Source organism: Oryctolagus cuniculus, chromosome 5, assembly GCF_964237555.1.
Source record: "Oryctolagus cuniculus chromosome 5, mOryCun1.1, whole genome shotgun sequence".
NCBI lineage: Eukaryota > Metazoa > Chordata > Mammalia > Lagomorpha > Leporidae > Oryctolagus > Oryctolagus cuniculus.
Genome location: NC_091436.1, coordinates 125,198,642 through 125,219,779, shown reverse-complemented (window position 1 = coordinate 125,219,779; position 21,138 = coordinate 125,198,642). Strand labels below are relative to the sequence as shown.

The following is a 21,138-nucleotide window of genomic DNA, read 5'->3' as shown; positions in this document are numbered from 1 at the left end:
GAGTTAGGATTTGAAATAAATAAGGAGAGGTCATCAAACTAACAAGATGTCAGCAAAAGTGAATATTAAGTCTTACCACTCTGAACTCCTTGGTGTTCAAATCATGGTATTAACAGCCGTAATTTATTCAGTGGAAGGCATACATCAAGTGCTTTTCATGAATTATACTGAACTCTCATAAGAATTCCACATGTTAAGTGGTATAATTTCCTTCTTTTACATGAGAAACCTGACCCTCAAGGTCAGAAATAGAGTGGAGAACTAGGATTGACTAGAATCCAGGTCTGCTTTGTTATAAGTCTGTAATCTTTATGTGCTCCATAGAAAGAAGCATTTAAATTCATCTGTAGAAATATTTTCCAGGAAATATGAGAATGGTGGAAATATTAAATAGGTGATACTGTGATACTGATGCATTTGATCAGAAATAACTTTTTTCCAAGGTTATGTCACTTTACTTGTTGATGGTAAATGAAAATAACTAGTTGTCTTTCAAAGTTTATTGACTCTATTTCCCTGGAACTCTCCTTAATGTAGTAGAGTTTCTTCAGTTAACTTATCAAGGTGCTCATAACAATAGACGCCACTATACTGGAATCAATAAAAAACATGGACCATTTCCAAAAATATTTTTAAATACATAAATCTAGATATTTCTAAATATTATTAATTTATTTTTATTCAATAAGTATAATTTAGTACTTAATATTTTCAGTTTAGTATTATTTTATTTTACAAAATTAATGTTTTTCTAAATATTCTACATTGGAGAATTGAGTTGAGAGACAAGAAAGGGAAAATTTTCTACTCAGTGTTAAGCCTTTTAGATTTCAAACAGCACAGGAATGGCACATCAAAATGAAGCAAGTTTATATCATAAAACATCAAATTTTTTCATGATAAACTAACAAAACACCATATACATCAATTTCAAAGATACATAATAGCTTCCATATCCATCATATCCGTATCTAGCTCACCATATCCATCACAGAAAAATTATGTATTGAATCAATATGATTTTTAAATGTCATGAAAGCCTGATGTGAAACAATGCATATCATTAAAAGAAAGAATTTCAAATACAAGTTTCTCATGGATTCACATAAAGAGAAAAATTGTAAGATTAAACTGCCAAATAAATAAAATCTTTGGATAATTTCCAAGCTGCACTATACAAAAGAAGTACATCTTTTCTGCTGGAAATATCTATCCTGACATTCTACAAAGGTTCCATGCAATGTACATATATCATAATCTATTATTTTTTGTTTAGTGTTTATTTTTGGTTACCTTCTAGAAGATCATCCTCATCTATGCTTTTGATAATCTTCGATTTGTAGTCTCGCATAAACATGTATTTTAACAGTCTTCTAAGTTTTTTCTAATAAAAATATGAAGCAAAAAGAAAATTCAGACTCTTATTTATTTTACTGATTATACACCAGGATCACTGAGGAAAACAGAACAAGTCTTAGCATAGTACTATGAAATAACAATGTTCAGAAGAGATTAAACATAAAAACTACAACAGTATTTTTAAAAAGTATTTTTCGTTTTCAAGTGTCCAGATGCTCCAAATCAGAATAATCATTTTTTTGTTGTCTTTAAAAAGTTTCAAATCCCTATTGAAGACTGTGATAAATATCATATTCCCCATACTAGGTGAGGTATAGTTCTGCTGTGGAATTTTGTATACATTCAAGAGAAAATTTTATTTTAAAAAACTGACTTAAAATCTAGATAATTAGTTTATAACAACTGCGTTCAAAAGCCAAGCCAAAGCCTCATCATTGTTTTTTATTCTCTGAGAATCATTTCATTAGAAAAATTGATTGGAAAACATTCTGTAATCTGAGAAACATATTATATGAATCTCCAAGCTGATGAATGACAGTTAGGTCTAACGAAGGCCTTCATTGGCTTTTTAAAATAGTTACAGGGCTGCTGAACTTCAGCAGTGCCTGACAGGATTCATTCTCTGTGTGCACAGAACACATTCCCACTGGCTCCTCATCTTCGGCTTTAGGATTCCTAACGACAGCTGAGAAGGAGTGCATCTCATTCAGCCCTTCTCATGCTCATCATCTGGTATTTTAACAGCCCTGACAAGAACGTAAATACAACAATCTTCCTTCTGTATGGAGGACAACTGAGGGAAAGAACACAACTTTTCAACCTTTGGTTTTTTGTTTTTTTTTTTCACTTACAAACAGGAAAGTATCTCTTTACATGCTTATTGTTCGAAGAATTAAGGAGAGACTGAGTGAAGCTGCTCAGTGCATTACACAACGCATAGCAGTCAATAAGCACTGCTGGAATAAAAACTGGAACTATTATTAGACGAAAAAGCATTCGCTTGCATACAGGTCTTTTGCAACCCTTCTTTCTCTTTAATTCTATTCAGGCTTTTATTTTGTCTAAGATTTTTACCTAGATAAGGTACTTTCCATTCTTTTTGGAACCTGTCAGCATAGAAATAAAAAGAACTGGCAACTCTCATGTCACAGCTATGTTGGTTTTTGGCAACATGCTTCTGGTTGAAGGGTCCTTCCGAAAAGCAGGGCGCGGCGTCACGTGGTGGATATTCCTGAAGGGTCAATGTGATTTAAAATTTTGGCTTGCCCAAAAGGACAGGAAAAAGTGTCAGTGGACTTTGTGTGGTCCCCTCTTCACCTCCGTCAGTGCAAAGGCGAGCTGCACCGAGCGTGTGTGCCCCAGCTGGTTTCATAACGGGCCTCATTTCTGCAGCACTTCCTGGCTCCTTCCTCCAAGCACCACTGCTATGTGGTCCCTGATGCCTATGTCTCCTTAATCCTGCAAGGATCATTCTTACAAACTCTTACTCTTCACTACCTTTCGGAGTTCTTCCTTCCTGTTCATTTCTAGAGCCTCCACACTAACTAGACTTCACCTTCATCATGGACCCTGCGTTTGGTCCGCTCTGTGCGACTGCACGGGCCTCAGCCTAGGCAGAGACCTCTGCTTCAGCAATCCTACAACTTGCTATCTGGTCACATGACCTTGTAATTCTGCGTCTTAAAAGGCTCTTTCAACTCAGCCAAGCAGACTTTCTAAGCCAGATCAGTGAAGCCATTTCCTATATCTTCTGCCTATCCTCTAAGAGATGATTCTATAGAACGTGTGAAATATTACAGAGTATTTATACCTAGCTATTCATGGAAAATAATGACAAAATGAGACATACATATCAGCTCAAATATTTTAATACTGAGTTCAAAGAGTAAGAAAAGTAGATCTTTATAAAATATAGAATTTAGGGTATATATTTATGCTATAGGAATATTCATCTTGATGGATCTTCTTCTTTACAGCTAGTGTCACAGAAAACTTTTTATTTCAAATTAAAAAAATCATCCTATGAAAGCCTATAATCTTGATAATGTTAATATACAAAATGAGAAGAAAAATAAATTAGCTGCTCAGGAGTATCTCATTCATGAGAACAAAGCCCAGAGTCAATATTTAGTGAATCTTGTGTAGTAATGAGAACATCTAAATAGACATGCAAGAAATGATGATCAGTTGTTAACATAGCTTTTACACAAACACATTTGCTGTTGTAAAATAAAAAGCAATTCTGCGCAGGGAACCCATTTTGTTTTGAACTATGAAGCCTGAAATATCAATTCAGTAGTTCTGATTCCAATCTGAAAACTAAAGAACAAGGATACCATAGTTTCCTTATATAAGAGATACTAAGGCACACACCTAGCATTTTAATACAGTGAGATTGCTTTATATTACCTTATCTTTGCGCATCAAAAACAGAAGATCTTCAGGAGAAATTACCCTTGCTCCCCGCAGCTGAGAAACTTCAGCAGCTTGCTGTAACTAACAACAAAGGAAACTCAGGACTCTTTCTCAATAACATAAATTAAATAGAGTACAGTCATGATGAATCAAGACAGATCAATATACTAAGGATTAAAAACCTTTGGGAATAATCCAGCAATCACGTTACTGCTTTTAAAAGCAAAATGTCTTATATTTTAAGATATAAAAAAATGCAATTAAATTATGAGCTCACCTGTAACTGATACAATAAATAGAAATCATTGATTTCTTTCATGCAAAAGAAAAATCATGCACAGCTTCCAGAAGTGCATTAATGCACCTGAAAATAATTTTATGAAATTTTATCCTTCCTACCCATGTGAGCAATGGTTTCACTCAGTATCACTAGTTGAATAAGTATATTATTAATCTGAGCTCCCATGCTGGTATGATTTGAAATAGCCCCATTCAGAACTTTAAAAGATCAACAAAAACAGTAGCTGTTTCTAATATCCAAAGGAAAAAAAATACTTCTAGTTTTGGCAAGTCTTCAGTGGTTAAAAGATTCAGTCCATAAATCATAATACTGGACTGCATTAATTTCTTTCCACACTAATCACATACACACAAAAAGTTAACTGTATCTGGAATGCACAACACAAAACATACTGCATGAAAAGTTAGATTCCCCCTGAAATGTTCATCTGGGCCCTTATATCTACAAAGTTCAGAGTTTTCAGGAATTCAGAAGTCCTAGAAACACAATCTTACTTGAAAATGACCTGGAAAATAAAAGAATGTGAAAAATGATAGTTCTATTTTCTGGCACAGGCAAATAGTTTCTTATTTTGATTAGTTGGAAGGAACATAAAATATGTCCATCTGAAAAAAATAAAGATGCTGGGGAAAACACTACAAAAATGTGCCTGTAACTTCTTCCAAATTTGATCAAACCATGCTGATTGCACCAAACCAACTCTAGCCAATCTGAAATACTATAAAAATATTTACATATAAAAGCTGTTCCTAAATGCATCCTGCTTTGATAGGAATAAACCTAACAAATATTCTTGGGAACTAATCTTTAAAAAGTGGTACACTGTTATCTTAACAATTATATAGAATCAAATAGTGCATTTGTGCTAAAGAAATTGTTTGAATGTTTAAATTATTCTGCTAAGTAAGCTTCAAAACTTCTCTAAATACACATAGGACAAAATAGACTATAAACTCCCTATTTTGTTAGCTTTACCACTGAATTTCCTGGATACTGGTGGTTGGTATATAAACATAATCTTACCTAAATATAGAAATTTAAATTTAACTGTGAACCATTTAAAATGAAATCATGGGAGGTAAGTTTTTTAAAAGTTGATAAATCTACCCAAAAAAGAAACTAACAGTTTTTAGAAGGCATGGATATTTTTCTAGAAACTGCTAGACTGTCAGGGAAGTATGTGTACACATGCTTTTTCAAATAAAAACATTTCCATCACAGTCTAAAATACATGCCATCCTTGTGGAGAAGAACATGGGTTACATATCCATTTGACTTCATACAGAGAACCAGGAGACGGCACAGTCAAGTAAGTTTTGCTTCCTTTAAGGAAGAATGGCAAGGATTTGGAAATTAAAAAAACACATTACAAAGATACAAGTAACTTTGCTCATGTTAAGAAAGGATCAGGAAAAACATGTATTCCTAAAATAGCTGTCCCAATTAATAGTTTACCCACACTACCTATAAATAATCTCTCTATTTATAACAGTCTCCAAAATGTAAGTTTACCAACATATTAGCCAGGAAAAGAATGAACAGTCAAAATAAAGACATGGGAGAATTTCACTTTTTTAATTCCTTTGTCAAAACAGCACACTGCTATCATAAAATTCAACGTTGGGTTTTACTTGCCAGACTTTCTGCTTTCTGTCAGCTAACAAAGTACCCTTCCCAGCACAGATCTATGCACTCCTGTGCTTTGGGCTCTGCTTGGTTATCCTCTCTCTGGGAGTGAAAGGATCCCTGTCAACTCACCAAGGCCTGCCCACCTCTGATGTATCCTATGCTTCAGAATTACCTGTTCCAAACCCTGACCTCCACTTTGGCACCATGAGAGGAGAACAACTTTATCGCATAGTTAAAGTAATTCCTATTCATGTATATATCACTCAATGGCTTGCTTCTCAATTTTTTTTCTGCCTATAGTAGCCTATGGCTGCCACAAAGAGTAAAAAAATTCATCTTTTGCAACAAAAAGAAACATGTTATTAACTTGGCAGTCCAGGTTCCCAGGGTGCTGAGCTCAAGAATGTTGCATTTAATGTGAAAACAATACAGCAAACCAGTATCACAAAACTCCTGAAATCTGCAGTGCTAAAATAGGAAAGATTATTCTATAGTCTAAGAAATACTTTAATTTCTTATTCTTTGAAAATAAATGGAATACTTATTTTTCACTGCAGCAAGTCAAGTATTGCTGGAAGTAATTAAGACATGAACTAACAGTTTTATAAATTTTTTATTACAAAGAAACAGTACATACTTAATTTTATTATAAAATTACATAAAAATGATAGACTAGAGAAATACTTTAAGCCTAATCACTAGTTTAATAAGCAAAAAGTTAATTTTTCTTAACTATATGGATAAAAGTATAATAGAAATTTATTTGCAATTTAGTAACAATTTTGATGCCAGATATTATTATTCTAACATAACTGTGATTTAGTTACAGTATTTTATTTTTATCTTTTGATTTTTTTTCTACATACAAGGGTACTTTATAAAGTTCATGGAAAGCTGGAGTTAAAAGATTAATTTATCTTGGTGCAAAAAACTTTAAACAGGCATAATTTTTTTACGATATGCATTATCCAAGAACTTTTGGGAGACTCCTTGTATAGTATTACATTTGTAACAACTGTTTAAAAAAAAGACAACTCCACAGTATACTAAAACTCATTATGTTTTCATTTTTTTATATTTTCTTTGAACATTAAAAGGTATATTATATTACCTATGTATTACATATGTATACATATATATTACAAATGTCTTATCATTGATCCCATAAATCAATCTCAGTTTCTCATTACTACCAATGACACAAGTATTCTGGTTCAATGTTCTTCTGCAATATTATGTTTTCACCAACTTCTGTTGATCTTATGTTTTAATTTGCTCAGGGTTGTAAACATGCTCTCTACTTCCACTTAACCTATTTCAGGCCTCTGGGGATTTTTTGGGAACTGGTTTCTACGTTTCAATGTGTCCAAATTGTTCTGTGTCCTAGATTTAACTGCTAAAATGATCTTCCTCAAATATAATGTCCAAATTCTTGTTCCAAGGTCTATGATAATTCACTATTATCTAACTTCAATGCGGTCTTTACAGTCTGACAAACTCATGAATTTTACCTATACCTTCAATTCTCACTATATTTCTTGTTTACCGCCCATAAAATTCTACATTGAAGCTTCAATAATTTTGGTCCTTTGTGCATTCTGTATTTGTGAAGGTTATTTTATGCATCAACTTAACTGGGTGATGAGGTGCTGACAGTGGGTCAAACATTCTGAGTGTGTCTGGGAAGGTGTTTCTGGATGAGATTAGCATTTCAATCAGTGGACAGAGTAAAGCAGATGGCTCTCTGAGTCTCTGCTGATATAACAGAATACTATAGACTGGGTAATTTATAAATAATGTCAGTCTGGTTGGCTCAGGTTTCTGGACACTGAAAAGTCCAAGAGCATGGTGCCAGCATCTGGAGAGGCCCTTCATGCTACATCATAATGTGGTGGATGGCAAGTGAGCACCCACCAGGGTGGGGCAGAACTTTCAGCCTTTCATCAGGAGCCCACTCCCCAGAACAGCACAAACCCACTGAGGAGGGCTGAGCACTAATGGCCTACTCCCCACACAGAGGCCCTACCTCTCAATGTTGTTACAATGACAAACGAATTTTAACAAGAGTTTTGGATGAGGCATCCAAAGGTAGATGGGTCTCATCTAATCAGCTGAAGATGTGAATAAACCTCAGTAGAACAAAGCTGAGGGACCGGGAACCACTTCTGCCTGAATTCATGAGCTGGGGCATTGATCTTTTCTGGCCTTTGGTGTCACCAGTGCTTTCAGTGTCCTGACGCTTCTGGTGTTTGGGTCGGAGCCACAGATCTACACTTTGTCTCTGAGGTCTCCAGCTTGACGACCGAAGGTGATGGGACTTCTCAACCTCCCTAACAGCCTAAGTTTCTTATGATAAATCTGATTATATACATACATCCTGTTGGTGCTGTTTCTTTGGAGAACTCTAATACAGGATTATATTTGAATTATGAGAAATTCTTGATTCTTTGGGATGCAATGCCTTCTTCTTCCTAAGCCTTCAGGTGACTTTTCCCTTACTCTAAGAAATGTCTCTGACCATTCTCTTTATACTTCAAATTCCAAAATTTCATGATGCCGTGTCTTGGTGAAGATCTTCCTCATATATTTTGCTGGGTATCCATAGAGATACTTCAACCTATATATTCTAATTTTTCATATCTAGGAAACTGTCTTGAATGACTTTGAAAGCTTTCTTCCTTCTTTTCTATGGATTCTTTCTGGAATATCTAAGAACTGCATGCTTATAGATGTATATGTGGGATCTCTAATATGAGAGAGATTTTTATTTCACTTCTCCAGAGAGTTAAACTTAACAGTATTTTGCCAGAATGGTAAAAGGGTAGTTGACTACATATATGATTTGGATAGGATACTGGGATAAAATTGTTCCATTATTTTCTACAAATCTTCCTGTTTTTTAAACAGAGGTACCTTTAATCTTGAGTTTTATTGCTTCTCGGCCTTTTGGCTAAGATCAAGTGTAATCTTCAGTTTTTCCAAGTTCCGAAGTTTTGTTTTTCACAAGTATATAAAGCCTTTAGCATTACTATTCACTGTAAGTTTTGAGAAGATTTTGATATGTCTTGTCTGTTATTTATTCCCCTCCCATTTTCTTTGTCTTTGCAGGTTTGTGCACTGAAAAATTATTTTTGCTTTATTTAGTGGGGTTTTGAGATGTGCACATGTACCACCCATGTTTCACTGGAAGCTGGCACTCCTACTTTAATAGTAATTTTATTGAATGTACTATACTGCATGTCCTCTATACATTATTTAACTTAATTCTCACGACAAACCTTTGAGATGACCAAGCATACAAACTAGTCCTAAGAAATAAATGTATAATACCAAGTCGTTTGTGTTTCTCTCCAAGGTTGGTTTCTTACTCAGAATACAGGAAGACGCATGTGATCACTTAATCAAGCTTTATGTTGCATAGAAAGGTCCACCCAAAAAACATTTACAGATGGTCACCAATTTCACAATGATTCAACTTATGATTTTTTAACTTTATGACTGGATAAAAGAAGATTTATGAATTAAATATAAAACATACTTCTAATTTTGATCTTTTTTTGGTTAGCAATAAGCAGTGCAATACTCTCTTGTGAAACTGGGCAGTGGCAGTGAGTTGCAGGTCTTAGCCTTGTATTGCACTCAGAAGAGTAAACAATTCTCTATAATAAACTAAGTTATGATGTTTGATAGGTTAGGTTTATTAAAAATACTTTTGATGGCTGGGACTGTGGTGCAGTAGGTTAGGCTGCTGCTTGTAACACTGGCATCTCATATCAGGGACTGGTTCAAGTCTCAGCTACTCTGGTTCCAATCCATCTTCTTGCCAATGTGCCTGGGAAGGCAGTGGAAGATGGCCCAAGAACTTCAGCTCTTGCCACCTATATGGGAGACCTGGATGGAGTTTTTGGCTCCAGGCTTTGGCCTGGTTAACTACTAAATGGAAGATATCTTCTTTCTCTCTTTCTCTGTCACTCTTATCTTTCAAATAAATAAATAAATAAATCTTTAAATACATTTTCTACTCTGGAACTAGTTCATTAGGATGTAACCTCTTCATAAATTGAAGAACACCTATATTTGCCTTTCAAAATGTTTTTATTGCTGGGAAATAAACAGCTGCCAAAGAAAATCAAATTTGTATCACAACATCCAAGCCAGAGGCTTCACTCAGACAAAACCTAAGGATTAAAAATTAAACATGGGCCGGCGCCGTGGCTCAATAGGCTAATCCTCTGCCTGCAGCGCCAGCACACCGGGTTCTGTCCCAGTTGCTCCTCTTCCAGTCCAGCTCTCTGCTGTAGTCTGGGAGTGCAGTGGAGGATGGCCCGGGTACTTGGGCCCTGCACCCGCATGGGAGACCAGGAGAAGCACCTGGCTCCTGGCTTTGGATAAGCGCAATGCGCCAGCTGCAGCGCGCTGGCCGCAGCGGCCATTGGGGGGTGAACTAACGGAAAAAGGAAGACCTTTCTCTCTGTCTCTCTCACTGTCCACTCTGCCTGTCCAAAATAAATAAATAAATAAATAAATAAACAAACATGTGTTTGGGGCAGGTGTTAGGCCTAGCGGTAAGGGTACCAGTTAGGACGCTCATGTCCCAAACCTGGCTCAATGCCTAGTTCCGGTTCCTGACTCTAGAGTTCTGCTAACATGGACCCTAAGAGGTAGGAGCTATGACTCAAATGATTGTTTTTTTGCTATCATATGGAAGAACTGGATAAAATTCTTGGTTCTTTGAGGAGTGAACCAGAGGATGGCAGATCAGTCTCTCTCTCAAATACATTTTTAAAAAAATTGAATTGATAAAAATTAAACATGTATTTAAAAGGAAATGTCTTTGTAACCGAAGTTATCATTCAGAATACTATAAATGTAAAACATATGACCTTGTATCATCCCATCAAATACCTCCTTATTGTTTCTTAGTGAATGGTCTTCCATTGCTTTAGATATTAAAAACATAAACAAGTATATAAATTCGTAAAAGACGTGCCTGAATTTGACTTTAACTACTCTGTTTAGGCTAGTAAGCCAAATAGTTAAGTTTTTTTTTTTTTTTGACAGGCAGAGTTAGACAGTGAGAGAGAGAGAGAGAGAGAGAGAGAGAAAGGTCTTCCTTCCATTGGTTCACCCCCCCAAATGACTGCTACGGCCGGTGCAATGCACCAATCCGAAGCCAGGAGCCAGGTGCTTCCTCCTGGTCTCCCATGCGGGTGCAGGGCCCAAGCACTTGGGCCATCCTCCACTGCACTCCCGGGCCACAGCAGAGAGCTGGACTGGAAGAGGAGCTATTGGGAAGAATCCGGTGCCCCAACTGGGACTAGAACCCGAGGTGCCAGCACCACAGGCTGAGGATTAGACAAGTGAGCCGCAGCACCAGCCAAATTTTTTAAAAAGTATGATAAAGCTATAATTATTAGTACCTCGTGGCTCAAAGAATTCACATACATAATCCATATATATTTTCTTTCTTAAAAAATTAACAAGACATAATCAGTGTGAGCCTGCAAAGCTTAGAAAATGTCCAAGACACAATGACTATATTTATAGTCATCGTAGACAGAAAACTTGACATGAAAGTAACTCTTTGATAACTGCTGCTTAAATGTGAAATTGAGAAAACAAAAAGTAATAACCATTTAATGTTTTCTTTTAGTTTATTTTTCAAATAAGCTGTTCCTAAGCAACTTAAATCTAAACACATTTAGATTTCAGGGGCCGGTGCTGTGACTTAGTGGGTAAAGCCGCCGCCTGCAGTGCCAGCATCCCATATGGGCGCTGGTTTGAGTCCCAGCTGCTCTACTTCTCCATTCAGCTCTCTGCTGTGGCCTGGGAAAGCAGAAGATCGCCCAGGTCCTTGGGCCCCTGCACCTGCGTGGGAGACCCATGCAGATGGGTCTGGAGCCATCTATGGAGTGAACCAGTGGTTGGAAGATTCTCTCTCTCTGCCTCTACCTCTCTGTAACTCTGCCTTGCAAACCAATAAATAAATCTTTAAATAAAATTTAAAATAAAAAAACAAATCTAACTTGAAAATTAGCAAAGGATATTTTAGAAATTTCTTAATAAAATTAAAGTAATACACTAAATCACAGTTTAAATAAAATATACTACACTTAATATTAAAACTTAAAATACTACACTACACTAAACTAGGTTATAGTTTAAATACTATGGCATTAACTAAGTATAATTAATATTGTTTAAAATTTACTTACTATTAACTAATAAAAGGAAAATATAATTTTAACAATTTAAATTAAAATCTCAGAAAGATGGGAGGTATTTTAAATTTGTAAAACATAATATATATCTATCTTTTGGCTACTCAATATCTGGAAAATCACACATTTTTAAAGTCTAAGATATACATTTCACTTGCATTTCTTGCGATTTTCTAAACACAAAATGTTTTGGTAGCCTACAAAGTGTGTGCTTTCCTCCTCTCATTAACAATGCCTCCTCTTTCTCTGCTTATTTTTTCTTGCTCCTTCCTTCACATTTCCTTCTGCTCATACTTCTAAAAAAGTATCCACTGAAAGAGTGATAGCCATTGCCTGATTCTTCAAAGGACAACAATGTAACAAAAGACTGAGTTAGTTGCTTTTTTTCAGAACTTTCTTTAATTTTTCGAAGATAGCCTGATTCCACCTTACCCTCAAATGTTTAGGAATAAACATAGGTTTGGTACGAAATCTTCATGGTTAGATCAGGGTACTAAAAGCACGGAATTACACCAGACCACACACAGACCACTGTAATGATTAGAAAAATTACCAAATGGAAAGAATAAAGTAATGTGAAAGAGTAATTATGGGGAGTAAAGAAATTTATTTCTAATTTTATCTCTACTACTATCACCCTTACTTTGGCAAAAACAACTTTATAATTTTGTCTTTTTGTTGAGAAAATTTATGGACAAAGTACCAATTTTAGAGCTACAGTTTCTTGTGCTGGGTTTAAGAACCTAATCCACACAGGGGACAAGGGTCTGCTATGAGGCTCAGTTAAGATGCGGCCGCCTCAGTCAGTAAGGTATATCCTGAAGGAAATTCTGGATTATTACCTCCATTCTATGATCTAACTCAGTATATTATCTCTATGCTATTACTCTATACACATTCATTTTGCAAGTAATTAAGATTTAAAATCATTTTTTGAAAGAAAAAAGTTCCCAAACCATCTTGCCATTTGCTTCTCACAACAGTTTTTAAATATCTATGATTTGATGTTTAGATGAGATCATGTTTATCATGTGGTAGGCCCTAAATAAATTTTACCTACATTTATTTAGAGAAGAAAAATTAAATTTTGTAGTACTCATGAAAAAGTTTATTAACTTTCAGCGTTCACGAAGTTATTAAAGACCATTATCAGACTGCTGTTTAGAATTAATGACTTATTTTAACTTTATCATAAAAAAATTGGATCTTGGGGCAGAATGCTATGGTTTTAACAGCATATAGCTCTTGAACTTATGCTGGAAATGAAACACCACAGTCATAAGTCAATGGTACTAAGACAGCAGAAAAATAATCCAATTATGGTGCTTAGGAGGTGGGCCAAATAGGAAGCTCTTAGGACACTGGGAGTGAACTCTTGGAAGTAGCCCTTGAGAGAAGGTGGTTACGAAAACTGAGTTAGATCCAGTCATTCTCATTTGCTTCCTGGCTTGCAATGTGATCATTCTTCCAAACATGCTGCAATCTAGTGCATACGGTCATCTTCTGGCCTTCCCAGAGGGCCAGACCAATGAAGCCCACCCAATACTGGACTGCTAACCTCCAACACCATGAGCCAAAATAAACAAACCTCCTTCCTTCATAAGTATTTTGTTTTAGGTATTCAATTATGGTGACAAAGAGCTGACCAATACAGGATATAAATAATCTGTGTTGATAAATTAAATAATTATTGTACATTTATGTGAAAGCTTTTATCTTTAGTTTTTATATGTGTGTGCCTTTGTGCATGTATATATATACTGTGTATGCCCAGAAATGTATAACACATATGTGTGTGCAGCACTAGACTCACTTCCTTATAAGGCATCAGGTACCTTTCATCTATACTTCAAGGGAAACACTATGTGGGCTTTTCTTGATAGAGATTAATCTGTTCCTCCAACAATTTCTCAGGCAAAATTCACCGCAACGTGAAATACAAACCACACCTTAGTATTTATTCTGTTTTGTAGATTTTTTTTTATTGGAGAAGTGGAGAGGGGAGGATATAGAGACAGAGAAAGGCAGACAAAGAGAGACAGGATGCCTATTGCTAGCTCACACTCCAAATGCCTAAAATGGCAGGATGGGGGTGCGAGGAGGGTGGCAAAGCCAGGGGCCAGAAACTAATTCCAGGTCTCCCATGTGGGTGACAGGGAACCAACCACATGAGCCCCCTTGCTGCATCCCTCAAGATGTGCATCTGCAGGAAGCTGAGGAATAGAACTGGACATTGAATTCAGACATCCCATATCTGGGATGTAGGCATTCAAACCAGCAGTTGAATCTGTAGGCCAACTCCTGCCCCTGTAACAGAACAGCTAATCTTTATAGTCCACAGATTCTTCAACTGGGCACTAAAGAGAGGTGAACACCAAAAGAGCTCCCAACTTTTGGTGTACATCTTCTTCTTTTTTTTTTTTTTAAAGTCTTTATTTAATGAATGCACTTTTTCATAGATACAACTTTAGGAACACAGTGGTTATTTCCCCCATGCCCACCCGCCCTCCTCAATGCCCATCCGACCTCCCTCAACCTCTCCCATCTCCTTCATTTTTGTTCATTTTTAGTTTGACTTTATATACAGAGGACCAATTCCATGCTAAGCATAGACTTCAACAATTAGCACCCACAAGTGTGCATCTTCTGATTTTAATTTAACCTTAGGTAAATTTTCTTTTAGTTCCACAAGTAAGTGCTTGTATTAATGAGAAAAATAAAAAAGACTCACAAGAAGGAATGGTACAACCATCTGAGGTAGAGATGGGAGTCAATTTACACAGAAAATCCACTCAGTCATAGCAGTGGAAATAACAGTTGACCCAATTAACTGTATGAAGGTGGAAAGAAGTATCAGATTGGCCTCTTATTTGGCATTAATGACTTGTTTTATCTTAGTGTTTTCCATGGTTTACAAATCAGCAGGTGACATAGTTAATTATTTCGGTATTCTACACACCCAACAGTTCCAGATGCATTTGAAAGCCAAAGACAATTGCAAAATGGGATTATAGCAATGCATTTATGAATGCGTAAAAGATTGGTCTCTGTTTCTCATCTGCCCTTTGCTTTTATCATATGATGAACAGAGATAATTTGGATATACTTTCCCTTCAGTCTGTAAGAGACTGTAAACCTTATTCAAATTTTTTATCCAGAGATTGCTTACATAGGAAAAGTAATACATGTTGTATATAGTATTTATCAAATTAGATGTAGTATATGTAAAACTAAATGAAAAGTCGGGTTTCCTATGCCCAGATGTCAACCTTATATCCAGTATCAGGTTTTTCAAAAGGGATCAAGAAGATGATATAGTATAGATCTTATTACACTCATAGACCATTGTGAAGCTCAAGTAAAATAAGGCAATGCAGACAGATGCAGATCCATCAAGCATTACTGAAGCAAAAGATACTGCTTAAGAAAAGGCTGGCTCTGGGCCAGGAGAAGGGAAAACAGCATTGTATACAGAAAAGGAAATGAGAATTCACTGATAATTTGGTAGGCTGAGAAAATGCTTTAGCTTTGGTTATTCAAACCAAAATCATGACGTTTTTCACCTAACAATACTCATTCAAATATTCTGAGAAAGCAAATAGCATACAGAAGATAGAACTTTATAGCCTATAACAACCCAAGAGAAACATCACCACCTCTCTGAGGTCTTCTCTGACTCAAGCAGAGAGTTAATCACTCTCTGTTGTGCTGCCTGGGTACCCCAGACAACTTCAGCCAGCTTACCATTTACCACTTTGTTCTGTAACACTCCCTTTACAACAAGAACGCTTCCCTCCCAGCATGCAGTCTCCTTTAAAGTGTGTTAGAATGAAGTAAAATATATTCAAGTGAATTACTGCTACGGCAGATGCATGAGAGAAGGCATAGAAACTGCAATCAGCAGGCTAGGGATGGGGGCCGGTGCTGTGGCGCAATGGGTAAAAACACCACCTGCAGTGCCGGCATCCCATATGGGCACCAGTTCAACTCCCGGCTGCTCCACTTCTGATCCAGCTCTCTGCTATGGCCCGGGAAAGCAGAATATGGCCCAGGTCCTTGGGCCCTTGCACCACGTGGGAAGACCAAGAGGAGGCTCCTGGCTCCTGGCTTCAGACTGGTGCAGCTCTGACTGTTGCGGCCAACTGGGGAGTGAACCAGCAGATGGTAGACCTCTCTCCCTCTCTGCCTCTCCTTCTCTCTGTGTGTGACTCTGACTTTCAAATAAATAAATAAAAATCTTGAGAAAAAAATAAATAAAAAAGGCTAGGGATTGCAGGATCCTATATGTGAATGTGGTCATTAGAATGAGGTTGAACTAACTCACCAAAACAGACATGGCAGGAGCAATACCAATCATCCTGCAGGAAAGTTAAAAAAAAAAAAAAAAGAATAAAAGAAGAAGAAGAAAGAAAAAGAGAAAGGATAATGCCCAAAGTGTAAGAGTAGCCAGCACTTATCAGCCTTTTATTTTTTTCAGTTGATTCTCAAGGCAGAGACACTATTAGAAGAGAAGCCAAAGAATGGCAAATCTTCAAACTACAGTATTGCAGATGAGGCTACACTGAAATAGGCAAGCACAGAGGTTAAAATATCTATTTTATGTATTATTTAAATATTTATTTGAAAAGCAGAGAGAGAGAGAGAGAGAGAGAGAGAGATTCCATCTGTAGTTTCACTCCTTAAAAGGCTGCAATGACCAGGGTTGGACCAGGCTGAAGTCAAGAGCTTGGAGCTTCATCCAGGTCTCCTGCACAGGTGATAGGGTCCCAAACACTTAGGCCATCTGCCGCTGCTTTTCCCAGGCCATTAGCAGGGAGCTGGATCAGAGGTGGAGCAGCTGGTACACAAACTGGCATATATTTGAGATGCTGACATCATAGGCCGTGGCTTTATCCACTGTGCCACAATGCTGGCCCCTCGTTTATTCATGCAGCATGTTATGTATTGAACACTCAGTATAAGGCAGTCAGAAGGCTGAGGACTGGAAATTATGCTAAGCAGAAGCAAAACAAAGCAAGAAAGCATACAACAACAAAAACAATTTGAAAACTAATGAAAACATAGTACCTAGCCCTGTAGGGCAGATAGGCTGATTATTTTTCAGTTGACACGTACAATAAAAGCAGGCATGTGACAGAGGGTGTAGGCTCAAGGGGTGGGACCTTGCCACCCATGTGGGAGACCTGGATTGAGTTCCTGACTTCTGGCTTTGTCCAGGCTTAGCTTTGGTTGTTGTGGGCATTTGGGAAGAGAACCAGTGAATGGAAATTCTCCACCTCTTAAATAATAAAACTAAATAATTTTTTTAAAATGCATAATAAATGACAATAGATGTTATCACCATTATAAAAAGTTTACTCTAAAATAAACATATTCTACATGTTTATGCTGGAAACAGAATTATGAGATAGGTACTACAGTGCAGCAACTATGCTGAAGAGTATATTAAGCTAAAACCCTTGCAAAAGATGCACTAAGAAGCCAGGCTACATTAAGGTAATTAATCTTAATAGAGTCTCAAAGGCATTGCTACAGATTATCTGAAAAGCTGAAAGAAAACATCTCCATTTCTCTGGAGTTAATGCTCACTTAAAATAGGAGCCAGGATGAATTTCTGGCATTAAGGCAAATCAGACTGTGCCTGTTAGTCTCTAATCAGGACTTGGAGAAAACTTTAGTTTTTAGAATTTATCTGCCAGGATCTCTGCTAATGTATGTGTGTCTAGAGCATCTTTGGAGATGATCCCATAGGAAATCATAAATATTTATTTTAATATATGTTTATAAGTCAGGGGCCTGTAGGGAAACAGCATCATTAGGAAGGGTAATTTGAGAAGACTTTAATTCAGGAACTATTTACAAAGATGGGAGAGAAGTTTTAGGGAAGCCATCAGAAATACTGTGGCAGCTCTTTGCCACTCTCTTCATAACTCACTTTGTACTCCTCCCGCCCCCAACAGCTCTAACAGTGTTATTAAAACCATTATTAAAACCCAGGCTTACCAGGCATAACAGGGGACATCGATTACCTGATTCCAGAGGCTCAAGAAGTTCATCTGATAGGGATGCAACCAAGCCTGGCCTTACATTCACCCCACTCTCAGATCCCCTGCAGCGTCCCACTGGTTAAACTCAGCCAGAAGTCAGACGTCAAAACAGATCTAAAGAGATGAGCCTGCTATAGATGGAGAAGCGTGAGGAAGGGAGAAACAAGGATTTGGAGGATCAGAGAAGACAGCAGAATCATGAGGGTTCAGACTTATCTAGAGCCTCACCAGAGCCAACTCCCTGCGGAAACACTTCTGTATGGACAACTGACACACAGAAATGAGTAAAGTGTCCTCTACAAAACAGACAATGTGACCCACTGAGCAAAACTTCAAATTCCAAGGTTAAATTTAAGAAAAGGAAGCATTAAACTAAGAGTAAGAAGTAATGGGCATGGTGATGCAGCAGATTAAGCCATCATCTGGGATACTTGCATCCCATACTGGGCTGCTTAGGACTAACCCCTGTCTCTGCTTCTGATCCAGCTCCTTGTTAATGCATACTATCGGAGGCAGCATGAGCTCAAGTCCTTGAGTCCCTGCTACCCAAGTTGGGAGACCTGGATGGAGTCTGTGACACCTATCTTCTACATGACCCAGCACCAGCTGCTGGGGGCATCTGGGGAATGAACCAGCAGATGGAAGATCAATCTCTCTCTCTTTCAAATAAATAATAAATTTTGAAAAAATAAGTTTACCAGATTTAGTTAATAAAATTCAAATGCATAGCCAAATACTAATTTCAGATAAGTAATAATTTTCTTTAAAAAATAATGAGAAACAAGAACATAAAGCATCTAATCGTTGCAAAAACCTTAGAGGTTAAGTAATATTAGTATCTTAAAGACTTTTAAGTAGATACTGAAACAGTTTTCAGGTAAGGAAAACAGTAGCTCAGGACATTAAAATGATGAAGATGGGATTTCCTGTTTGATTATATCTCACAGACAATAGCCAATTTTCTATATCATAATAGTTTCTTTATGTAAATGTATATATAATATGTAAAATTCACTAATTTGATCGATCAACATTCAGTACATTACAGGACTTAAACAAAGTTGGTAGTTTAACACAATTTTTATGGAGTTTTATAAGTCTGATAAATTTCCATAAACATTCCTGTGTAAATATTTTTAATGAGCCATGCATTGCTTATTTACAAGTAATTTTCAACTTCTGTTATTAATGGCTACTGTGTATTGTGAAATACTAACAGTCTGCACAATTTCAACTTTTCATGTTATTTAACTTTTTGTGAACTATTAAATGGTCAGTTTTTGTGGAAAATTTATTGCTTTTTTCAATATTTTTAAAAAATTTTATCAACAAGTAATGCTTGTACACCTTTATAGGACACAGTGCAATATATCAACAGATGCATACAGCATAAACTGATTGAATCAGGCAGTCAGCATCCCCACCTCCATATTCTTCCTCTATATTTGTAGTCTACCAGCTTCTCTCCTTCTGTTCCCTCTATAGGAGATAATACATTATGGTCCCACTGTACTGTGAACCCTAGAGCCTATTACTTCTGTCTAATTATGTCTTGATATCTTTTATTCTACCTCCCTTTCTCACCCCTCCACCTTTCCTGGTCTCTAGGAATCACTATTTTGGGTTCAAATGGACTTTTTTTTTTTTTCATAAACTTCTACATATGATAGATGGCATGTAGTATTAGTCTTTCTGTATGTGCCTTGTTTCACTTATCATTAACTTCCAGTTCCATCCATCTGGCTGCAAATATCAGGATTTCATTCGTGTGTGTGTGTGTGTGTGTATGTGTATGCATCTATTTTTTTCATTCACTTATCCCATGCCTTGGCTATTGTGAATAGTGCTACAATGAACATGGGAATGCAGGTAACTCTTTGATAGGTTGATTTCATTTCTTTCAGATATAAATCAAGATGTGGGATTAGCTGGGTCATATGGTAGATTCATTTTTAGTTTTTCTGAGAAAAATCCATATTGGTCTCCACAATGACCGCACTAGTTGGCATTTTCACCAAGAGTGCATAATGGTTTCTTTTTCTCTGCATCCTTTCCAGAATTGTTATTTTTTTGCCTTTTTGATAGTAAAAATTCTAACTGCAGTGAGATACTTCATTATGGATTTGATTTGCATGTTCCTGATGGCTATGGTGATAGTAAGTATTTTTCATATATTTCTTAGCCATCTGTATGTCTTCTTTTATGAAATGTCTGTTCAAATCTTATGTTTTTACTTAGAAGGATTTTTGTTGTTGATTTTTTTTTTAAGAGTTATAGCCTCAAAGACAGGGCTGGGCCAGGTCAAGGCCAAGCCAAAGCCAGGAGCCAGGAGCCAGGAGCTTCATCCAGGCCTTCCATATGGGTGCATAGGTAAAGGCACTTGCACCGTCTTCTGCTGCTTTCCCGAGTTCATTAACAGGGAGTCAGATTGGAAGTGCAGCAGCTGGGACTGGAACTGGCGCCCGAATGGGATGCTGGTGTCGCAGGTGCTGCTTAAGCTGCTATACCACAACGCAAGACCTGGTGAATTTTTTTAAGTTCCTTATAGATTTTGATAATAGTCCTTTATCAGATGAATAGTTTGCAAATATTTTTTCCCTTTCTGTTGGTTACATCTGTACTGTTTTTTGTTTTCCTTGCTCTGCATAAGCTTTTAAATTTGATATAAACCCATATGTCTCTTTTTGCTTTTGGCATCTAATGCAAAAAACTGCTGCCTGCACAGACATCTGAAATTGTTTCACCTAGATTTCTTTCCAGTAGTTTCACAGTTTCAGATCTTACATTTGTGTCTTTGATCTATTCTGAGTTGATTTTTGTACAGGATGAAAGGTAAGGGTCAAGTTTCCATTTTCTTTTTTCTAGAGTGGAAAGTTATTCATCTATTCTATAACAGATATACCCATCGAACATATAGAAGTTCTTTCAAAAATTCTTGAGAAGTCATTTTAATGTAGCAGAACTGTGTGACCTTGGGCTAGATAATCAATGACTCTTACCTTCAATTTCCCTACTTTAAAAATTAATTAATTGAGAGGCAGAAAGACAGACAAATAGAATGGGAGATGCCATCTGGTGATTCAGCCTCCAAATGCCCAAAATGCCTGGGTCTGGACCATGCCAGAGCCGGCAGCCAAGTATTCAATCCAAGTCTCCCACGCAGGTG

General features: G+C 36.8%; 1 protein-coding gene across 4 annotated transcripts in view; it reads right to left on the bottom strand.

The window, feature by feature from the left end:
* Positions 1–21,138, bottom strand: part of SUPT3H (SPT3 homolog, SAGA and STAGA complex component) — a 493,592-nt gene that overhangs the window by 158,047 nt on the left and 314,407 nt on the right. For 3 of the 4 annotated variants that reach the window (XM_008262999.4, XM_008262998.4, XM_051855681.2), the window contains 2 exons: positions 3,769–3,855; positions 1,294–1,384 (listed from right to left, as the gene is read on the bottom strand). In XM_008262999.4, coding sequence (XP_008261221.1) covers positions 1,294–1,384; positions 3,769–3,855 — 178 coding nt within the window. The remainder of the gene's footprint in view (positions 1–1,293; positions 1,385–3,768; positions 3,856–21,138) is intronic. The other variant, XM_070074041.1, reaches the window with a different exon arrangement.